The sequence below is a fragment of the Periophthalmus magnuspinnatus genome, chromosome 20 (assembly GCF_009829125.3).
Source record: "Periophthalmus magnuspinnatus isolate fPerMag1 chromosome 20, fPerMag1.2.pri, whole genome shotgun sequence".
NCBI lineage: Eukaryota > Metazoa > Chordata > Actinopteri > Gobiiformes > Gobiidae > Periophthalmus > Periophthalmus magnuspinnatus.
Genome location: NC_047145.1, coordinates 13467923 through 13489375, shown reverse-complemented (window position 1 = coordinate 13489375; position 21453 = coordinate 13467923). Strand labels below are relative to the sequence as shown.

General features: G+C 41.3%; 3 protein-coding genes across 7 annotated transcripts in view; 1 reads left to right on the top strand and 2 right to left on the bottom strand.

The window, feature by feature from the left end:
- Positions 1 to 8829, bottom strand: part of fam49bb (family with sequence similarity 49 member Bb) — a 35008-nt gene extending 26179 nt beyond the window's left edge. Inside the window, exons 1-2 of one of the 2 annotated variants that reach the window (XM_033985947.2) lie at positions 7877 to 8829; positions 6885 to 6966 (exon numbers count right to left, since the gene is read on the bottom strand). The gene's annotated coding sequence lies outside the window, so the exon portion shown is untranslated. The remainder of the gene's footprint in view (positions 1 to 6884; positions 6967 to 7876) is intronic. The other variant, XM_033985949.2, reaches the window with a different exon arrangement.
- On the top strand, positions 8092 to 10963 carry eef1a1l3 (eukaryotic translation elongation factor 1 alpha 1, like 3). The gene is made up of 7 exons (XM_033985850.2): positions 8092 to 9148; positions 9223 to 9402; positions 9471 to 9767; positions 9828 to 9978; positions 10041 to 10297; positions 10359 to 10593; positions 10674 to 10963. The coding sequence occupies exons 1-7, from the start codon at positions 9005 to 9007 to the stop codon at positions 10775 to 10777; spliced, it is 1368 nt and encodes a 455-aa protein (XP_033841741.1). The 5' UTR covers positions 8092 to 9004; the 3' UTR covers positions 10778 to 10963.
- Positions 10964 to 11024: 61 nt separating this feature from the next.
- asap1b (ArfGAP with SH3 domain, ankyrin repeat and PH domain 1b) overlaps positions 11025 to 21453 on the bottom strand; it is a 51910-nt gene continuing 41481 nt past the window's right edge. Inside the window, exons 15-29 of one of the 4 annotated variants that reach the window (XM_055230235.1) lie at positions 20362 to 20495; positions 20063 to 20154; positions 19792 to 19978; positions 18702 to 18787; positions 17978 to 18093; positions 17831 to 17898; positions 17386 to 17493; positions 16815 to 17043; positions 15891 to 15959; positions 15112 to 15273; positions 14072 to 14150; positions 13893 to 13957; positions 12940 to 13544; positions 12363 to 12485; positions 11025 to 12245 (exon numbers count right to left, since the gene is read on the bottom strand). In XM_055230235.1, the coding sequence (XP_055086210.1) occupies positions 12171 to 12245; positions 12363 to 12485; positions 12940 to 13544; positions 13893 to 13957; positions 14072 to 14150; positions 15112 to 15273; positions 15891 to 15959; positions 16815 to 17043; positions 17386 to 17493; positions 17831 to 17898; positions 17978 to 18093; positions 18702 to 18787; positions 19792 to 19978; positions 20063 to 20154; positions 20362 to 20495 (2198 nt within the window). In that variant the 3' untranslated portion in view covers positions 11025 to 12170. The remainder of the gene's footprint in view (positions 12246 to 12362; positions 12486 to 12939; positions 13545 to 13892; positions 13958 to 14071; positions 14151 to 15111; positions 15274 to 15890; positions 15960 to 16814; positions 17044 to 17385; positions 17494 to 17830; positions 17899 to 17977; positions 18094 to 18701; positions 18788 to 19791; positions 19979 to 20062; positions 20155 to 20361; positions 20496 to 21453) is intronic. The other 3 variants (XM_033985919.2, XM_055230236.1, XM_033985922.2) reach the window with 3 other exon arrangements.

Genomic DNA, 21453 nt, shown 5'->3' with positions numbered 1-21453 from the left:
TTGGAACAAAAAGCCGGCTTTACAAACTGCCCACTTCCCATTGTGCAACACTTCCTCTGATTCAGTTCAGCTTTTCTGCACAGCTCCCCGCTTCCTCCAAGCCCACCTCAGACATTCACCTCACATTTAGATACATTGGTCGGGCTCCAGTTGGAAAGTGGCAATAACCTTTTCTTACCCCATAATGCTCTGTTTAAACCAAAGCTTTTGTTTATTTTACTTCCCAAAATTGGAATATATTTTATGGACATGGACAAAACTGGATATTTTGAGTAGTGGTGTACTTTTATAATTACACCTACAACTGTTTTTAATGTCTATAACCAGAATCTTATATTGACCTATGTAGTCATTTGTTTGTTTTTGTTTGGTACTCTCATTGGGCTGCATAAATAAAGATACATTAATAAATTAAATAATATCTATACAAGGCCAGTTCATAACTTAAACCAGGCTCAGGCTATATCAGATCCCAAACATTTCTCCAATGGCATACCAATGTAGAGTCAGTCAAGCATGCATATGATCAGACTTCAAACCCTAGAGGACTGAAAGGAAAAAAAGTGGAATAAAAACCTATGCACAAAACATTATATTAACAGCAATATAACACTAGCAATAATCATAGAACACTAAATGGTCAAATTATCTGGATTTAAAGGTGCCCTATGTAACTTCAGCTGGATGATTTGCCATCTGCTTGTCTCCATGGAGCTGTTATTGTTTTGCCAGGAATAATGCACAGTGTGGCATTAATTGTATCCATTTTGCATTTATTGCTTAAAAATGCCACAGAAAAACATGCATTCGTACTGACCTGTAAACTTGACCTAATGGTTCAACTTATCTATGTCCTTGGAGACAAGCAGGTGACACCCTGTTTTTTTTTTTTTTCAATGATCACTTGCCTTCTGTATTTTCATTAGTTCTTTAGCATAATCTACTTTTTTCAGAATTCAAACCACTCTGAGGAGGTGCAGCTGGACTGAAGACTGGATGTCGCAATAGCCTAGTTCCTTCTCCCGCACAGAGAGGTCTGTGGTTAATCGGATCGCGCTGACATGTCACAGGAGAGAGCCGTGTGGGTGAAATCTGTGGAGCCCGCTCTGCATCACTACAGCTGGGGGCCAAAACACTTGGTCAAATGAGCTCATGCATACTGTAGCTGCATGAGGTTTGGCAGAAGACATTTCTGGTGACTCAAAGCATGGACAGTGAGGTCTTTTGACAGTTTTATATGGACTGCAGAGATAAATATATAGACAAAATTAGCAATATATGATCATTTTGAGAGCATAAGAAAGGAATTTAAAGACTTAACTGTAAACATTCCAGACTTATCGGAGCAAAAAATTGTGTTGAGATAATGGGCAATTGGTACAAATAAATTATCGGGTTCAACATTCTTTGACTTCTAGTTTCTACATTTCTCATGAGCATTTGATGTGACTGAGCATAGTATCAGTAAACCATTTATCTGTTGGTTTATGATTTGCATGAAATGGTAAGGTGCCATAAAGGTCAAGGTGATATAATAACTTGGTGGCTTAAACGTAGGTCACAACATTACCCAGAGATAAATTTGGATACCGCAATAACATATTGCACTTTTTGTTACAAAATTGTCTGTTACACAATCTGGACTGTATCCTATTGTCCTCATATAAATCTATTCAAACATGCCTTTTAAATGACTCGTCATCGGAAGGCAGCCATGACAGATGACCTCAGGGTGACATCACTTACTTTGCTTTAGTGATTTAAGGCTGCCTGTTCCCGGGAGCCACACAAGCTAATGCGCTAACGCCTGGCCGTGCAATGCTTTCCCTATAGGGCCGTATTTTCATTGACATTCCTGTGATGTCACAGCCAATTAATGGGCTCTATACTGGATCATCAAACATGCTCAAACCTCTTGGCACTGGTTATCCCCACATGATCAGAGGCAATATAAAAGTGAGTTTCCTTCACAGCATTGCAAAGTCAGACTTAAGTCACTTCCTGTTGATTCATACAATGGGATTCTTCCTATGCATGTTTCTAGGAGATGACTAAACAGCAGCTACTGCAGATGACTAATCAATTGGCAGGACATGTCTTCAGTCGACCAAGAATTTTAGTCGACTAAATAAGGGACATGGCAAAAGCTCTCAATACTATTACATAGCTGCACTCACAAGACTACAACTGTCAACTACAAAACTACAACAAAACCCTAAGTGCATCATATAGGAACAACCTGCTAAAACAAAGCCAATTTGGAAGGCTGAATTAAAAATAAAATTTCTTCACAATGCCAAAGGAAACGAAAAGGTTAATGTATGCGTCAACATGTCTGTACTTGTTTGAATGCACACATCACCACTGGATAATGAATGCGCTCTAAATAAAGATGTTTTGCATAGTCACATACAGTAGTTAACAATTGCAAACCAGTGTTACAACTCGAATAACAAATGTACTGCCTCAGGCCTCACCTGTCAGAGTACACAGGACGGAGGCGGAGCAACACATGTCCAAATGGTGCCTTCTACCCCCTCTGTTAAGGCTGAATGATTTTGGGAAAATATCAAATTAATATTTTTCTGACAAGCATTGTGATTTAGATAGATAGATATTTAAAATGTAAACTTTGGAATAAGTTCCATTATTAAAACAAGTCCAAGAGAACTGACAAAAAATATATATATATTTTAGCATACGCATGTACAGACCGAAACTACAGCATGACATTTCGCTGTTTGTGGAGGAAATTATGATATTCAAAAAATTGTAGCCTTTGCGATTTGCTAATTGTGTCCATTCAAATTGCTATTTCAGTCTGACTGCAAATAATCTTGCAGCCTTACCCTCTGTGCTCCATACCTACCCAAGTCCAGATTTTAGGCGGTTTAGGGTGAACAAAAAAGTTATTGTAATAAATAAAAATGATATATTGCTAACAAAAGTACACTAGCGATGGTGACCATCAGACCACCTTATTCCATTACGTAAATATGCAATACAAGCTCTATACTTTAAATCCAGGTGAAAGGAACATTGTCACTGGGATCTAGCCTGCCCATCATTTCTACATTTGTAACGTCACTTCCTATTTTCGATTACTTCTGTGTTCAAACATGGACAAGCACATCATAAAAGTGGGAAGATAATGTGTATTTGTGTCAGGTCAAAGTTCTATGGGTGTTAACAGCAATACTCACTGCTAATCATGGATCCATTACTGGCAATGCATAGTTATTGAACTATTATTAAACAGCTGTACATTGTAGCCTATATATGCTAATCTTGAACAATCTAATCTGCAAACACTGCTAACTTCTTCACATTTTAAAATTCACGCATTCACACAAAATACCCTATTTTGACAGCTTTTGAGACCACTCCTACATTACATAAAATAAAGTGATTCTTGCATTTAACGTGACTGAATTCCAGTCGGGTTTTACGTGGCGGTTTTAACACTTAACAGAGCTGGAGGAATGTTTGGTGCGGGGGATGCATGCATGGCAACCATTTCATGTAAAATGTGAACATGCTGGCTCTCCATCTGTGGCGACACCCTGTTCCATAGTGTCCATTGACATGTGGGCGGCCCCAGACCCAGCTCATGGTCATTGCTTCAATGTACAGCACACATCATATCTAAATATTTCTACAATTCTAAATATTACCCACAGCAGCATTATTTAGTATTGGAATCTGAGCAAATCAGATAATAGCATTATAAGGAATGTACTTTTACGTGTAGTGAGAACAGATGTTTTCTTTGCATTCTTTATGTTTGGTCAAATATTATGTGCAAAACAGGCAATTTATTGAATATTTTCAACCTAAGCCTGAATTTCAAATTATAACTGCTTTGAAAATTGGCAATATTGCTCAACAGTAACTCACAAATCATCACAGAGTTGAATTAGATCAAATGGTTAATTCTTTAGTCTCCAAAATGCTTGTTTTTGTTACAGAGATAGACAACAGTAAGATAAATCATGCACAATTTTCTGCATTAGAAGATCTAGTTAGCCTGCCAAGTCAATTGTTTTAAATATGACAAAAATGAGTATCCTAAGACTGGGCACTAGAGACATTAGAGACCAGCCACAGATAAATATACTGAGATACCAATATTGTACATCTTTACATCTCTAGTTAATATAGTTTGTGTAGCATCATGGTCAGTCTAAGCCTGACGACTATAGTTGCCCTCTCCTCTCTGCTCTTATGTGAACTCTGATCTGACCCTGGAGGGTTTTTTTGGGATATCCAAGTAAAATGATGTGGGGGGTAGGGGCCCGCTCAGTCACAGCATTTTCCCTTTTCAGGAGCCAGTGTTATTTATAGCTCAGTCTGAGGTGTTTCTATGCAAACTCCATTTCGGTGTTTACTGTAAAGATGCTGAGGCACAATGGGAGCATCCTGATGGAGCTCTTTGGCTGGCCTGCAGTCAAGGATACCGCTCTCCTCTCCACTCATTAAGTGCCGCTCAGGGCTCCCGATAAGCCCGACTTCATAAAACCAGAGCAGAGAGTGAGTACAGAGGAATGCTTCAATCTAGACTAGCACTTAACTGACTTCTACATATCAGAAGTGTAGTGCTCCCAAGGCCCAAGGCTATGAAAACAAACTGCAAAAATACAGACCCTGCACTCAAGATCAACAAGCTATTTGAAAATATTCAAGACCCAAGCAGTAGCACAGTGTAATGCAGTTTAGTTAGCACCAAAAGTACCAGATTACCAAAGATGATTAAATTCTACAAGGACCCTTTTCAGTATTAAATAGTACATTTTTAAAACTGAGACAGCCTTGTGTACCTAAATGCAATTCCAAATTTAGGTAACGCGTTATATTACCTGCATCTTAATTGATCATAAAGTGATAATATGTAATTTTCTGGGGCTGGAAACTCAACTGCATGATTCCATGGAAAGAGAAAGTTAAAACAATACTTTGAAACATTTTCCATGGAGATAGATACGTTTTATGTCATAATATTATAGCCAAAGGAACGTGGAAACAAACAGGAGGCGGCCCTCCTCCAGGATTTTTGGAAATGCAAGCCCACTCAGAGTAAGGATGCATGTTTTTCAGTGCAACAACTACATCCATAATTAAAAAACAAAAAAAAACATGCTTTCAATTCAATCTATTTAATAAATTATGAACAAAGACTTAATTCATAATGAACAAATAGTTTAGTTAAGAATGATTCAGGCTCAGTTATTACTTAATACTAAAATGCTAACTTTTCATTAATTAGTAACAAAACCTGAATCATTCTTGTTAAACTACTTGCCGATTAGTCTTAAGGCTGGTTAAGGTGTAGTTAGTATAAATGGGACCCAAATGGCAACACTTTACAATGTACCTTAAATATCCAGTGGTTGTTGTGCCATAATGAAGATTATAAAAATATGGTCCATGATAGAGCCATTTCTAAAAGTCACTAGTAAGATAGTCAGTAGAACAGCTAGAGGGGCCATAGTCAGAGTTTCCCTGTAGCTCGCAGAACTGTCATCATTTGTACTCAGATCGGTCATGGACAAGAGCAGACACGCCATAGAAATGAATGGAAGGAGGGGACTGTGGAGTGAAAGTTAACTATTACTATTCCGGTGGTCAATAATCATTTTTCTTAGGACCTTGTAACATCCAGAAAACAAACAAAAAAAAGTAATTGCAATTCAACTTATTTTTGGTTCTACACGCAGAGTCCAAACTCTGCTGAGGCATATCATGACAGTGGTGGAAGCTGCTGAACAGGACAAAATTGCTTAAAAGAGGAAGTTAATATAGATGCACAAACGGCATTAAAGTACACCATGGCAAGGAAATCAATAAAAGTGCTCTGCCCTGCATAGACCATTCAATAGCACCTGGCCAGTTGCCTTTGCCACATGACGCAGCTGTACACTGTAAACTCAATGCACAACTTAGTCTACAAGAATGAATTTCGGGGGGCCGGTATCACCACGCCTAAGGATGTGTCCTCAGTCAAGGAAACACCAATAGATGAAATAGTAATGTGGTTACTTTTGAAATGTTATGAATGCCCAGCCTGTCAGCAGCAGATGAGAGAGCCCCATAGTGAGAATAACTGGAGCAGTATGAGGTCAGCAGCAGATGACTGTGGGGTGTGTTCTAGGCAGCCCCTGACCAAACATGTTGACTTTAAATTATGCTTAATAGCCTCCCCAAAGAATGGAAAGAACCAAGTATTGTTGAGGAAATGTACATCGAGAATTGTTGTCCTCAGATTACCCTCATCTGGAAAACTATAAATAATTAAAATACTACTGTATATTACACTTATTAGCAGTGCGTTCATCACAGTAATGTCCACTTGATCAAGCTATACTACAAATTTGCAAGCAGTGATTTTAAACTGTATATAATTTGCACTTTGATGGAATTTAAAAGTAACTTCTTGCTTAAAAGACAGCTTGTTTTCTTTATTATATTGTTCAAGTTGCATGGAAATACACATAAAAGAGAGAACCATCTACTCCAAACACTACGAATACAAGACATGGCACAACAAGTCGCACCATGTCCGTCAGTGCTGCAGCAGTGGCAAAGCATGTCTCATCCACTCCTGTATTTTTATGCTCTTTACTTAGCTATGACAATAAGTTATATCTCTAGTAAGTCAACATGTAGAAAGAGCCCTTTTGTTAGTGCATAATTCTGAGTCAAAGGACGTACCAGGTTCATCAATGTGGTTAGGCTGCATGGTGACACTGCATATTTGCCAACCTATTCAAATCTTTTCACATGTGTTATAACAGTAAGGGTCAGATGCATACAAATAAACTACCTGACAAGATTGTCATTACACTGGCACAAGTATTTATCCAGAGTACCATAAGAAAGTGTCTTACTGGACGTTTCGCTTCCACTTTCAGGGGCCTTTGCAGAGACTGGGTAGAGAGGAAATAACAGACTTCCGTGCTGGTCTGACAGCTGAAGCAAACAGAAAATGAGAACAAACTACACTTAGAAAAACTTTAAATGAAAAGTTTACCCGACATGCATCAACGACTCATGTGAATTACAGAGAAGACTCAGTAATGTCAGAATAGATTTAAATGCCAATTTACAGTAAGGTCTTTAATATGCAATAATTTCATTGCACTGTATTATGACTGATATCCATTTCCTACGAGGTTACATTTGAAATAATTAACTTAAATCTGCTTTGGTACTGCAGAGAAGCATTTGCACTATAAGCTTGTATATCAAAGTCTAGTCTGTTTTATATGACCCATTTGGAAGCTTGCATTGATCAGATTGTTAATCACATGTGCGCGCATATAAATGAGCTGGAGGCTGTTCCCCGCTGTCAGGGTGTGCATTTCCTTTGATGGTGCTGCTGCCCGTGCATCACTCATTTAGTGCCTTAAAAAGGGCAGTCCAAGCCTCGCACACACGTCTCTTTTAGGACCCGGCCAGATTAACAGGCTTTATAGTGTAACATACAGGAGGAGACCAAGCTAATAACCTGGCATTAGAGAAATATGGGTCAGGCACGCTACATTCAGTGCCTCTGGCTAAAAGAAGGGAAAATGTAGCTCGCAGTTTCGCCAGGATTGCTCTTTGGAAAGGGGAAGTGGAAGGTAAATCACATTAATGATGTGACCTGTTCGTTTTGCATATCTAAAACATTGTTAAGTGCTGGTGATGTTAAACGGAAACTTAACGGGCGCGATGTGGGCTTCATTTCAACGGATCCATTCATGAAACCTAATTATTCCTACCTCTCCAGAAGGTACACTACAGTAAAATAAGTAAGGCTAACAAACAAGCTCTGGACAGTCACGTCGACTGATCAAATTCGACTTTACAACCTTAATGAACAGCTTAAAAGTCTTACCTTGATGCTCGTGGAGAAACACGGCTCTCGTTTGGACACCACGCTAGAAGCCAGCGGCACAGGCTCAAAGAAGAAAAAAACCTATTTGCTGCCGCTGTTTCCGGGTTGGGCTCTGAGCGTCATCTGGGCCGTCAAACCGAAGAGGGGGGCTCGCTTAGTTTCACCTCTAAACGCGAAGGGCGGGGGTATAAATACGGTACAGCTGAGTGGTCGTAGCGCCGCCCGTCTGAGAGATGCTGGTGTATTTTCGAGTTAGTACCGTTGATATGCTGATGTTAATTTTGGTTAGAAGCCGTTTCTATGAGTAATTTTAGCTTAGGGTTTAGCAATTTGCAAACCGCACTAAAATGCAAAATGCCAATAGAATTGATTTGTAAAACAGGCTAGGCTGTTAAAAATACAAACCGTATTCAAGCTGCAGAGGGTGCTGTTGTTGTTTAAGAAATTGTAGAATAATGATGGCAAATAACTAATGTTTGTAAGCAAGGCAAGTAGCAAGCCAGAAATATGATTGTCACACTTTAAGAATCTATGCTTTACATGTATGTAAAGCACACTGTAGTTTTTTTTTTAAATACTAAACTAGTTCTTGGAAATTCTGGATCGTTGTGTAATCAGTCATCACCTTGATTTGCTTTAATGCTACTTCACTGAGGTCATGATTGTTGCTCTTTAGTTTATTCCTCATATGAAGTTACATCTGAGCCATAGATCTGTCAGCACCACTATCGTCTTGCTCAGACTAAAGGTTGTCCAAGGCCTTTCATCTCACAGATGGGAGTAATTTGAGACCACTGAGCAGCCTATTGTAGCAATCTACAACTGAGGACAATCAAATGTGGACCCTTATTAATCCGAGCCTCACTTGGCTATATTGAGCTATTTTTCTTTCAAAATGATACGTTAATGGTAGATTTCCTCGTTCTGGCTTATTTTACGTCCCGCTTCTAATCAACCAGTAGCTGCCAGTCAAACCTAATTAAGCTGCACACCAGGTTTTGATTGCATGGCCCATTAAAGTCGGCCCAGACAGCTTGGTGCATTTGACCTGAGTGTTGAAGCGTGCACACCTTTAAAACAACTAAACCTACACCAGCAGCAGTTTCAGAAACAAGCAAACTTGTTACTATGGGTAAGGAGAAGACTCATGTGAATGTGGTTATCATCGGCCATGTGGACAGCGGTAAATCCACCACCACGGGGCACCTGGTCTTCAAGTGCGGTGGGGTTGATCAGAGAAAACTGGAGAAATTTGAGAAGGCTGCAGCACAGGTAAGCATACGGCCAATCATTACAGTTCTGCTAATGTTTAGATCAAATGCTTTTTAAGACGTTTTCTGTAACAGGCGGGAAAGAGTTCCTTCAAATTTGCCTGGGTCTTAGACAAATTAAAAGCCGAGCGGGAGAGGGGAATCACCATTGACATCTCACTGCTGAAATTCAACACTCAAAAGTACTCCATGACTGTCATTGACGCTCCAGGACACCGGGATTTCATCAAAAACATGATAACTGGAACATCACAGGTACGTTGCCAAGGTTGTATTTAAATTTCACCTGTGGAAGTAAATTTGTACTTACTGAACTGCTTCAGGCTGACGTCGCACTCCTGGTGGTATCTGCTGCAAAAGGAGAGTTTGAGGCTGGTGTATCTCGGAGTGGTCAGACCAGAGAGCATGCTTTACTGGCCTACACACTGGGGGTGAAGCAGATTATTGTCTGTGTGAATAAGATGGATCTGACTGAACCTCCATACAGCCAAAAGCGCTATGATGAGGTGGTTCGAGGCGTCAGTGGCTTCCTCAAAAAGATTGGCTATGACACTGCAAACATCCCGTTTGTTCCCATCTCCGGCTGGACTGGGGAGAACATGATTGCAGCATCTCAGAAAGTAAGATTTAAGATGGTTTTCAAAACCCAAACTGCATTCTACTCATTTGGCCTCTTCCAGATGCCATGGTTCCAAGGTTGGAAAGTCAGGCGGCGAGAAGGGAACGCCAGTGGTAAAACATTGTTGGAGGTCCTGGACTCAATTCACCCACCTGTGCGCACAATCAACAAGCCTTTACGGTTACCTCTGCAAGATGTTTACAAAATTGGAGGCGAGTTTAAGTATCTGCAAGCTCCCATAAGGCAAATTTTAAACTAATTATCTATATCTTAGGTGTTGGAACTGTTCCGGTTGGTAAAATTGAAACTGGTGTTCTCAAACCTGGCATGATCCTGATGTTCTCTCCGGCCAAACTCACTGCTGAAGTAAAGTCCATAGAGATGCACCACCAGGGGCTGGAGACTGCACTGCCAGGACACAATGTTGGCTTCAACATTAAGAATGTGTCTGTGAAGAACCTGCGCCGTGGAGATGTGGCTGGGAATGCCCAGCAGGACCCTCCATCAGATGTCAAGAGTTTTGAGGCTCAGGTTGGTCTCAACTTTGCATCCAACATTAATGTTCTAGCTCTGACAATCTCTTGGGTTGTAGGTCATTGTCCTAAACCACCCCGGCAAAATAAAGGTGGGCTACTCTCCTGTCCTGGACTGCCACACTGCTCATGTGACCTGCCGTTTTGCCGAGCTGAAGGAGAAACTTGACCGCCGGACAGGAAAGAAGGTTGAGGAGCACCCACAAATCTTGCAGTCTGGAGATGCTGCCACAGTCAAACTGGTGCCCATCAAACCCATGTGTGTGGAGAGCTTCTTTACGTACCCACCCTTAGGTACAACATTCACTATCTGTGCTCAACAAATGTCATGTTTTTACTGCAATGCATCTAAAACTAGCTTTTCCTGTCCACAGGTCGCTTTGCTGCTAGAGATCTGAAACAGACTGTTGCTGTGGGAGTTATCAAGTCGGTAGACAAAGACCCAGGCTCCAAACTTAAAACACAAATGGCTAAATAATTTTGTTCACCAGATTTCTGGTATTTGTAAATTTTGTTTTAAGCAAGGTTCACTGTGGTAACGCGGTAGTATTTATGTTGTCTTGATGTTGAATATGCACTCATGTTCCAAATGTGTAAGAGTCGGCTGTGTATTTTAGTTCAAACTTTGGAATGAGGATGGAAAAGTAAAGCAATGGAAAAGTCATCTGCATGCTTTTGATCCTTGACAGTGTCTGCATTATATTCACTGTAAGCAGAAGAAACTGTTTAAGGTACAGCACTTTAATGATACAATGGGTTTGTTCCTTACATTGGGGAAAACTGCAAGTCAGTGAGGTTTGGGTGAAATACATGGCTCTTCAGCCTTTACAAGCCCAACCTAGTACAGACCTGATTCACAGGCAAAGTGGAAATGTGCTAAGTCCAGTAACATGGAATGGTTTACATAATTAAAATCTTCAAGCTCATGAGGTTTACAATTCTGTGTACACTAATATTTCTAGCCTGTTAGAAAATAAAGTTATTGCTAAGTTGTCCTTTTCCATACTTGACAATGACTAATAGTGGCTTTAATAACAGGATACTTGTGGTAGTCCCGCTTTCAGTGGCTCTTCAGACCCTGAGGTGAGCGTGTTGTACGCAGCACTCCACTCACTTCCAGTCATTGTTACACCATACACAGAGTTAGACTGTGGGGATGGTGTGAGCTCAGCACACAGCATATGGACAGTGTAACAAGGAGTAAATTGGTGACCTACAGTGAACCACAGGCTTTGATATTCCACCACACAATAGCAGCAGGTTTTTATACTGTAAAACAACCATAATACGTGTACACACAAAGCAAGCAAGAACAAGGAGTACATTTAATGAAATCTTGAGGGTCTGTACGAGACTTCTGCCACTTCATTTCATTGTGGTAAACAGGGATGCAAGACACAAATGACATGACCTAGTTCACATTCCTTTTCTTTTTCCAGAAATATAAGCTGATAATTACTAGAGGGCCTTTAAAATTAAGATAAAATTCAAACTCCACTGCCCTGATGCTTAGTCTGACAGGTAGAGCAAAACGGTACATGTTTTGTACAATAAAACATGTATATACACTCACACAAATATATATATTTACATACATATATACACAGTAACAGCATAAACATAGACTTTAAGTGCTAGGGTTCTGAGGCCTGGTCACAGCCGTGCTATAGGGTTAAGATAATACTGGTAGAGGAAGAATACACACATTCTTTGTACAGCATGGACTGGATATCCATGGCGAGATGATCCTTATTGGGTTTCTGCTTCTTTTTTCTTCTTTAGGACACTTGTCTTGTGGCGATGGATGTTACGATAGCTATTTACAGGGTCTCCAAACTCAGGGAGAGGCGTAGTGCAAGTCTTTCTGGTTGTCAATCACTCAAGATGTGCACAAAAGACATAGGAAACACTCCCTTCCTCTCAGGTTCTCCTTCAATGTGGCCAATCTGACAAAAAATAGAAAATACACATTGAAAACAAGTTGCCTGAAATGTCATTCTTCAGCAGCATTTAAAGAAACAAAAAGCAGGCTAGACTATAGATGGTCTTGAAGGCAGACTTACCCACCACTCCTGGTCCTCTTCACCTGTCACTATGATCACCTCCCCTTCAGCAAATGTGAGCTCATCGTCATTGTCAGCCTGGCAGTCATAGATGGTCTTCACTCGACGCGCTTTGCTCTTCCCCTGCAAGTGTGGGCAAAAAAGAAAAAAATCACACATTTGCAAAGCAGTTAGCAGTGCACTTCCTGGTCAGTCATGGAAGTACTGAAAATGTGTAAAAAAGTTTAAGTAAAAGTTAGTTACATGGCTAAAAATGTTCTCAATTACAAGGAAACATGACAAATTCCGCAAAGTACTAGTTACTAGTAATTTTGTAGTAAACCTTTGTATCAGTCTTTTATACAAAACTGGTATAAGAGTTTATAGTTGAATTAATGCTACCATTTGTAATTGTACTGGCTAACCCAGCCCTGTTTGCATTCTCACATACCACCACTAGATGCTATCTACATGACTGCTGTCTGACAGCGCGCCTGCTTTGTCCTGATATCTGCCATCTATCAAATAAACTTCTAGATCTTAGCTTAAAGGTGTTTTGTTAATTAAATGCATAAATAATGCATAGAAACAAACTTACCGGCGTGTTGATTTTTCGAGGAAGGGGTACTGGAGTTTCGGCCATTCCAGCCGGAGTTCCATTAGTGTCTTCTGCAGATTGTGGTGAAGCGGGCACAATTACCGCTTGCTGATTGGGTGAAGGTGAATCTTGGGGCGTGGCTTGGGGAGTGATCTGGGGGCTGGGCGTGGCTTGCGGCGGTGCTGGTGAGGTGGCTTGAGGTTGAGGTTGTGGATGTGGCTGCGGTGGAGGTGGAGGCTGAGTCTGGGGCCTCTGCACGGTGTCCGGCCTGGGAGCAGAGTCGGATGGGCCCGCTTTGGGGTGAGACAGGTCGGACAGCTGCGGTTTGGGAGGCAGATCCTTCAGCTGGGGCTTGGGTGGCAGGTCGCCCAGCTGAGGCTTCGGTGGCAGGTCCGACAGGTGAGGTTTGGGGGGCAGTTCTCCGGGCTTAGGGGGCAGCTCTGATGGCTGCGGTTTAGGAGGCAGGTCTCCGGGCTGAGGCCTGTCTGGGGGAGGAGCCTTTTGGGGAGTGTCATTTCCTGGTGGAGACTTCTGGAAGACCTCTGGAGGAAGGCTGGGCTTATCCATTGACGGGTGGTGTATAGTGTCTATTTTCCGCAATGCCACTGAGCAAAGAAACAAACACAAATGTATACGTTATAGACAACTATAATGTTAAGCACTACATTGCATAACCACTAGAAATATTCCCCACTTTGTTTAAAGCTATAAGTGATGTAACATTTCTGCAAACCTGTTAAAAGTGGCTAATGTCATTACTTCAATTGGGATTCACTAATGAACATTGTCCTTGAGTATTGTATTATGTATTGTATTGGGTTTTGATAATAGTTAATAATAAACATTCACTGAGCAATTTTCATCCCACATCTCACATAATCCTTTGTTAAGTGGTACTGTCACTACTTTTCTCACTGTTTATATAGACCAAAAAAACGTACTCATCATCATACCTTTTTGAGGTAGTTTTGGCAATACCCTCGGACCAAGTGTAGATTTTGTGTTACTTGAAGTAGTGCTGAGAAGAGAATATTTGGACAGTTATGTCAAGACAATCACATACTTTTAAATAACAAAACAAATACACAATGTAACATAACACTATATTTAGAGTGTTTAGTTTTTTGTGTACCTTTGCTGTTGAGGAATGCCTTCAAATTTATTAGACACAGGTGACATCTTGGTGACTGGAGGAGGGGTAGAGTCACTTCCTACAATATTAACAGCCACCACGACAAACAAATTAATTAAAGGATTGTCAAACAATTAAGCACAAGAATGTATTTGTGATCAATGTGGAGATAAATTAACATGCTGTGATGGTTAAATAAAACAATGAGGGAGGCGTCATCTGGCTGAGCTTTCCATGAGACTGGATTATTTGTGGTTTAGTGCAATATAAAGTGTCCTCCGTGACATAGTGCTGGGTAAGTGTGACAGAATGCACAAAACACTACAGAAGACAAATGAGAACATCTAAATAACACAGCTATTTCGTTTACACAAGGGAGTGCCAGCTGGTCGAAATAAAGGATGAGATTTTGTGAGTGAGTATCTGACGTTCCATTTCGACTACAGCCACTGTATTACAGTGTGAGTAATAAATAAAGCTTTGCCTTTCAGGCCAGAGTCTGCCCAACTTTTGGATACAGTTTGGGGACAGTACTGTCATATTTGCGTGATGTAGCATATTAGATATATATCAAAGCTTTTCATCTCTCATGAGAAACCAGTGCCCAGAAACTTCAACAGGACTTTGCAATCTAGTACAAGAGACCTTTACAGCAGGTTGTTAGTTTTTGGCATGATTGTGTGACTGTGAAGGTTGTTCACAGGGCCATGTGATGCCTTTGAATAAAGTAACCGAATGAGAACACAAGAATCACTTCAGTGTGTCAATATGTGTTTAAGAACCAATACTTATGTGGCTTTATTCATTTTGAACCTCACATCATAACAATTTACTCCATTGTTAGTAATACACAGACTATAGGAAAAACGTATGCCAGTTACACAACGCTAAAATAATGTTAATTTATGGAAATATAAAAATCTACTGAGTATAACATTATATAAACTTTGGTTTATATGTGCACCCCATATTGGTTATAACATTGTTTCTAGCATTCTGTCCTTGAGGCTGTATAACAGCCCTACAGTCGGTGTGCTCACCCCCAGTTAAGCCCCCTTTACTGTGTGGACTGTGGGAGAGCGGGCTGGGTGGGTCAGACAGGGTACGTTTGTGTCCAGGAGGGGGGGGCGGTGGTCTCTTCTTGGACAGGGTAGAGCTGCCTCCTGGTGTGAGTGCAGAGGGAGGGCCGGATGGGGGTGGAGCTAGAGGAGCAATACATAAAAACACATGAGGAGATGAGGTCCCCCCAAAATCAACCAGTCAAACCCCAACAAAACAACCCACAGAAGCAGGATAAGAAGGAGCAGACAGGAGCAACACAACAGCTCACAGGGGCTAGGCTGTCAGGAATAGAGACCGCAAGACACAATGAGGAAAGACATTAGAACAAACTTCATCCAAGGCAGCCAACAGGTACAGAACAGGTACATCTGGAAGGAGATGCAAACAGTTAAAGGGACATTGTGTTTCCACTGTGGGTCAGGTGCGAGTAGGTTTAGAGTGTGTAGTTATAATATAGGTTGTCAGTTAAACATCGAGAGAAAAGTAAAGTAAAGTAAAGCAGCTAATAGAGAGCTCAGCCAGAGAGGAAGTCAGCTGTGGTAAGGTTTTACAGCTCAAGGATGGTGGACCTCATTCATGTCACATTAAAAACAATGCAGATGAGCTAAAGGCCCAGTCTGCCTACATCATTCCATTGTTTGCTTATAAAACTCCACCAGCCTGTAAATCTGAGCAGTAAAGGCCTGAACAACGGAGGGACAATTGTAAATGGGGCACACAGCCGAGTAGAAGGAGAACATAAAATCAGGATATTCACTGATGTATGGTCGAGTGCCAGCCAGTGTGGCGTAGTGCGAATGAGAGCCAAGGAATGCCAAGTGTGGAGCTGGAGGAATAGAGAAACAAAAAAGAGAAAGAAAGAGCGAGATGAGGAGTGTGGGAGAGCATTGACAGTATGTCAGTCTCAAAAAGAATTGCTCCCACACAATACTAAATAACGAGATGAAATCTTATCCGTGACAGGCAAAGCATAAAAGGCGACACTGCGCAAAGCCAGCCCCACTCTTCAGCTTCACCTCCTGAGAGAGAGGGACCAGTGTGCTGCTGCTGCTGCTAATGTAAAGCATCTGAGGAATTAGCATGTATTAGAAGGTATACATATAGTTGAATGATGTCATACTATATCAAAGCATGTGATTTATTAGACTAACTTGGCATATTGTCTATGTATCCACCATTGTTAAAGATGAACATAAATATCCCAATATAATTTTGGTTTGGTTAAAGTTACAATTTCTGCAACACCCAATGTGTCAACCAATGGAATAGTATAGCCTGGCTGCCGTAGCCTGATATCTCCAGTTTTGGACAAGTGCATCAGTTAGCAACATGCTTATAAGGCACTGTAGGCCTCTGCAATGTAACTCCTTTCTAGGAGGACTGTTATTATTAATTTTAAAACTGCAGAGACAGCAGATCACTATGTCTTGCATGTCAGAGGGTAATGAACATGTGTCCTGCTTTTCTGTCTTGAGTATACAGGTTGGAACCATTTTCCACAAAAAATATTGCAAATTGCACCTCTGCACAATGCCATAAATACATCAATATTTTAAGATGTTTAATCACATTCTAAACATGTTATAAACACTGTATCATCAGACTGTATTACGGAAAAAGGTTTCAAAATAGTGAGAAAAAGAATCCTGTCTCCGAGACTCTTGGAGCAGGCAAGTCTGACCTTTTCCCTGGTTCCTGGGGGGCAGTGGAGGTCCGTCTGCCACAGGGGAGGAGCTGAGGTCTGTGGAGGCGCTGTACATCTGGTTGGTGAACGCGCTGTAGGACAGGCGCTGCTGCTTGTCTCTCTGGCTGATGAAGCCCGGCAGAGAGAGCTTGTCGTGGGGGGACAGACTGGAGGAGTGGCAGAAGCTCTGGGGCCTGGGGGACCGGTCCTTTTTAATGGGACTAGGCTGTACCAGGACACACAGGAAGGGCAACAGTTCAGGGAAAGGGCTTTAATATTTCACATATTTAAAAATGGGATCTCCCTTATTTATAACTTATGAATGTTTGCTTACATTTCTACTAAAAGTTAAATCTATTGAATGATTCTGCTGGATTGGAAAAAGTCTAAATATCCACCCAAAATGAACATAAACTGATGCCTCAAAGACTATGGCTATGAGAACGGTTATGTACTGGACCTGCCCTGAAGTGCTATATTGCTCAATTAGATCCCAGCGTCAGCCTGGCTCCTAAGTGGATTGCATTAGAGCAGTCAAGGGCTCTAATAACATCACTGCTCTTCAAACCTTGTCATCCAGGTCGTCATCACTCTCGTCCATCTCCTCCAGTCTGAGGCTCCACTCATACTCCACATGGATGTGGGGGTTGAACTTCCCCTCTGCGGCCTGCACAAGCTGACATGCACACATAGGCAGTAATTAGACAGGAAAATCATTCATGCTTTTACATTACATTAAGGATTGTTTTGAGTGCATACTCATTTTACTGTTAATAATAAACATGCATCAAAATGCAGGCATTTATGTTGCCAGGGGCTTGACAGAGACCTTACACTGCCACCTGGTGTTAAAGCTGACTTGAATAAAAAACAAGTTCAAACCATTAATTATCTGTAACTTGTCTGGTTCTGGATTTATAGCAGTGATATTTTTGCACCAATTAAAATGCAGTGTGACATCCCAAAAGGGGTCCTGCTGTGCGGTCCTGCTTTCGCCACAGAGAAATACTTACCGCTTCCTCGCACTGAGTGTTCCTCAGTCGCCTGGCAACATCCAGCGCAGTCTCTCCATTCTGATTGGCTGAGAGAGAGTGAGCATAATCAACAGTTAGAGCCTCATATGTAACCACAGATGACATTAGGCTGTAGCTGTGACTCACTGATGTCTGTGGCTGGCTTGCCCCGCAGGAGTAACTTGAGGCATTCAGGCTTCTCATACATGCAGCAGTAATGCAGGGCCGTGTTCCCCCACTCCGTCTGCTTATCCAGGTTACCACTGAGGTACAACACACACACGCACAGAGGTCACATGACTTTAAGGGCTGTTAAACAGGCAGTCTGCTGTAGCAGAGTGTTGTGTAGTGAACACTTTTCTAATTAGTCAGGTGGGCATTCATTGTGTCCATTAGGATGCTAAATGAACAGCTGAGAGGTTCTCTCATTTTGTATGGCAAAACGTAATACATTTCAAATAATAGGCAAAAGCATGCCACTATATAATAATTAATTTTCTTGTTCTGTGAAGACTATGTGCAGTGGAGGCACTGGTGGGTAAACAATAAAAGAGAATGGAATAAATTAAGGAAGTGAACAAGTGCTTGACCCATTTCTGTTTGCCTTGTGGGAATCTGAGCTGAGCACTACACTACGCTACGTCTGTTCATCGGCAGCTTTATTCAACACAAAACAAGAAACTTACTATTTGATCTGGGTCTTTTCTAAGTGGCTGTTTTTCATTTTTTGTTTTCATTGAAGAACATTTATATTATTTTTAAATATGCAATGGGTCAAAATTGCTTTTAATTATTGAAAAACTAACATTAACTAACCAGTATGTGCCTTATTTAAGTTAGCACTGTATGCGTCATTGAAATAAAAATGTACCTGTTTTGCACTAGAAAGTCAACCAGGTGCAGTGAGGTCTGGTCAGCAGTCCTTACAGAGTAGTGCAGTGCTGTCTCTCCAACCTCCTGTAGGGGGCCATCAAACACAGAGGAGAGGCATAAGACACTGGGCAACATCCATTCCCTATTTTCACCACTCTGTCGCACTTTGAGCATTCAAACAAGCTGCAGTAAACAAAATGGCTCCTAAAATCAACAGATTTTCTGAAGATAACATCAAGTTCCATCTTTCTCTTCAAACATGACATGGGCAGTTACTTTGTGCCTGTCTATAAGTCTTAAAAGCCCATTGCACTTGAGAAAGTACATAAGATGAATTCTGACATGTCTAGTCATGCTATATATAGCACAGTGCACAAATCTCGCACTTGTGTTGGAGCGCAGGGCGTATGGGTTGCCTCCATGTCTGCAGACAGCAGCTTTTCAGATGCACTGACAGCGGCAGATCAGATATCGGTGAGTCAGACTCTATAACAGCAGTAGCAGCACCTCCCTGTGTCACTAAATGAATACACACTTTCAATATATGGCTGCAATGCACACTCCATTTTATTATTAGAGAGATACAGAGATGTGTGTGTTTTAGTCCATTGACCTAATTATGTCACATTTGGTCTGATCACACATGTTGTTAAGGCTCTCTGGTTTTCTTTTACCACATTTAGCTTTGCCATAATTTGGGTTATGAACTGTTCAACAAAAATGCTTTCCAGATTTTTTAATTAACAATGAATATGATGTACTGGCATTACATGTGTAAATATGGGTTTGGTGATATAATGGTTGTGATGTAGCGCTTGCTGGATATCACCACCTGCTGGTGAAGTTCTCCAGATGACTCAACCCTTCCCAACTGTTACACCCATAACTATAGTCACCCAATAATTCACCAACTGGCACAAATGTGTCAGCATGTGGCTACCCTGATGGAAGAAAAACAACCTCAAGCAGAGAAGATGGAATAAATCAACTCTAAACAATACAGGACAGGTTTGAGAGGGCAGAGAAATGGTATTCATCGTAAGAACTCCATACATTAACCCAAGTTCGTCCTTATGGGTCAGACTCACCGGTCCGGCTTCTGGGAGGGGCTCCATCAGCTCCACCCCCTCTGCATAGACCTGGATGAGAGCCAGCAGGTCCCTGGACTGGACTGCCTCAAACAACTCAATCATTTTAGCTGCCGCAGATGAGCATGTTTTCCTCGCATACTTGTGGTCCACATACTTAGCGTTGATAAACTCCTTCCTCACTGTCCTGTGGGTAAAAAGTACATTCACTTAGACAAAGAATAAAGATGCTGACATGAAAAATTTTTTTTAGATCAAATAAACAACGTACATGTCACTTGAGGGATTAGGCTTTGGTGAAGGAGAAGGGAGGTTTCCCTCCATGATCTCATTGAAACTACTATTCCCTACATTCTTGGCCAGCTGAAAAAGAAGTGATAAAAGTCAAGATGATATCATGTGATTGTTGACAAGTATAACAGCATTCACATGGCCTCAAAGATAAGTGCATTGTTAGTAATGTTCCATTCAAAATGATCAGTTGGCTTTCAACATTATACAAAAGAAGAAAATAGTCCTTTTAGCTTTTATATCCATTTGATTAGTTAATCTTTATTCAAAATCTCCTACCAAGAGTTCTGAAGTCCCTAACTTGTCCAGTTCCATAGATTGAATGCGAGAGATGTGGACACCCATCTCACGGTGGATTCCAGAGCATTCAATGCAGGTCAGAATACCCAGGTTGGTAGACAGCCACTTTGGATCTAAAAACAAAATGCAGGACATTAGAAGCACCAGATATCAGATTAGAGATAGAATTCTTGCACTTTACCCCACACAATTTAACTACAAAAAGGACAACTATTCAACCAAGCACACACAGTAGTCATTTCAAATTTTCAAATCCATGTGGAAGAACCAGAATATGTAGCCTATGTGGTTTCCTAGCTGGGAATGATTGACCACTACTGTCTCACAGTGTTGTTAATGATGCAATCTGGGAGTAAGCTCAACTGAATTTATGATGACAGCTACCCAGTTCCGAGAGGGCCGAACAAGTAAACACCAGGTAGTGAAGCTAAAACATCATCCTTTTACACAAAGTACAGACCCGAGCTGAGAAGAGGTCATTGGGTCCATACTACCCATAATGAGAGTACATAACTGATCTCTTTAACTGCTTAATACATACTAAATCTGCAAAGCCCTACGGAGTGTCATGTACTGGGCACTATCAAATCATATGCAGCCTAGAGCATCAGGTTATTTCAGATGTCACCAAAATCAATTGACATTTCATCAAGTGAAACAACACAAATCAGCTTACAGCCCATCTGCTCTTCTGCTTTAGCCATGTATAGGAACAGTGGAGCTGACAAGACCAATCACCTCTGCGCTCTGCGGATTGTAGGGGGTCGTCAGTGTGCGTGGCTTACGTAACTGTGTGATGTAATAAAACTGTTTCTCAAACTTATCCATGTCTGTGAAGCGAGTTTCTGCCTTTGCCGTGTGTGTTTATGTTAACTATGTGTGTGTGTGCTCCTCCTGGGTCCTGGATTGTCTACGGCCCTCTGGAGTGCTGAGTCTTGGCTTGGGATTGCGGGGGAGGATGTGGAGAGAGGCTTGTGCCCTGAATGCTAACAGCACTACTGCATTAGCGCGCTGCTGCCTTTTCGTCAATGGTTGCTGGGGGAATTTGGAAGTCACTTGATGTGAGGAGAT

Excerpts from the sequence above, each read along its gene's own strand:
- eef1a1l3 (XM_033985850.2), top strand. The coding sequence starts at position 9,005 with ATGGGTAAGGAGAAGACTCATGTGAATGTGGTTATCATCGGCCATGTG. Across the intron at positions 9,149-9,222 it reads TTGAGAAGGCTGCAGCACAG|GCGGGAAAGAGTTCCTTCAA; the intron begins GTAAGCATACGG and ends TTTCTGTAACAG. Across the intron at positions 10,298-10,358 it reads TCAAGAGTTTTGAGGCTCAG|GTCATTGTCCTAAACCACCC; the intron begins GTTGGTCTCAAC and ends CTTGGGTTGTAG.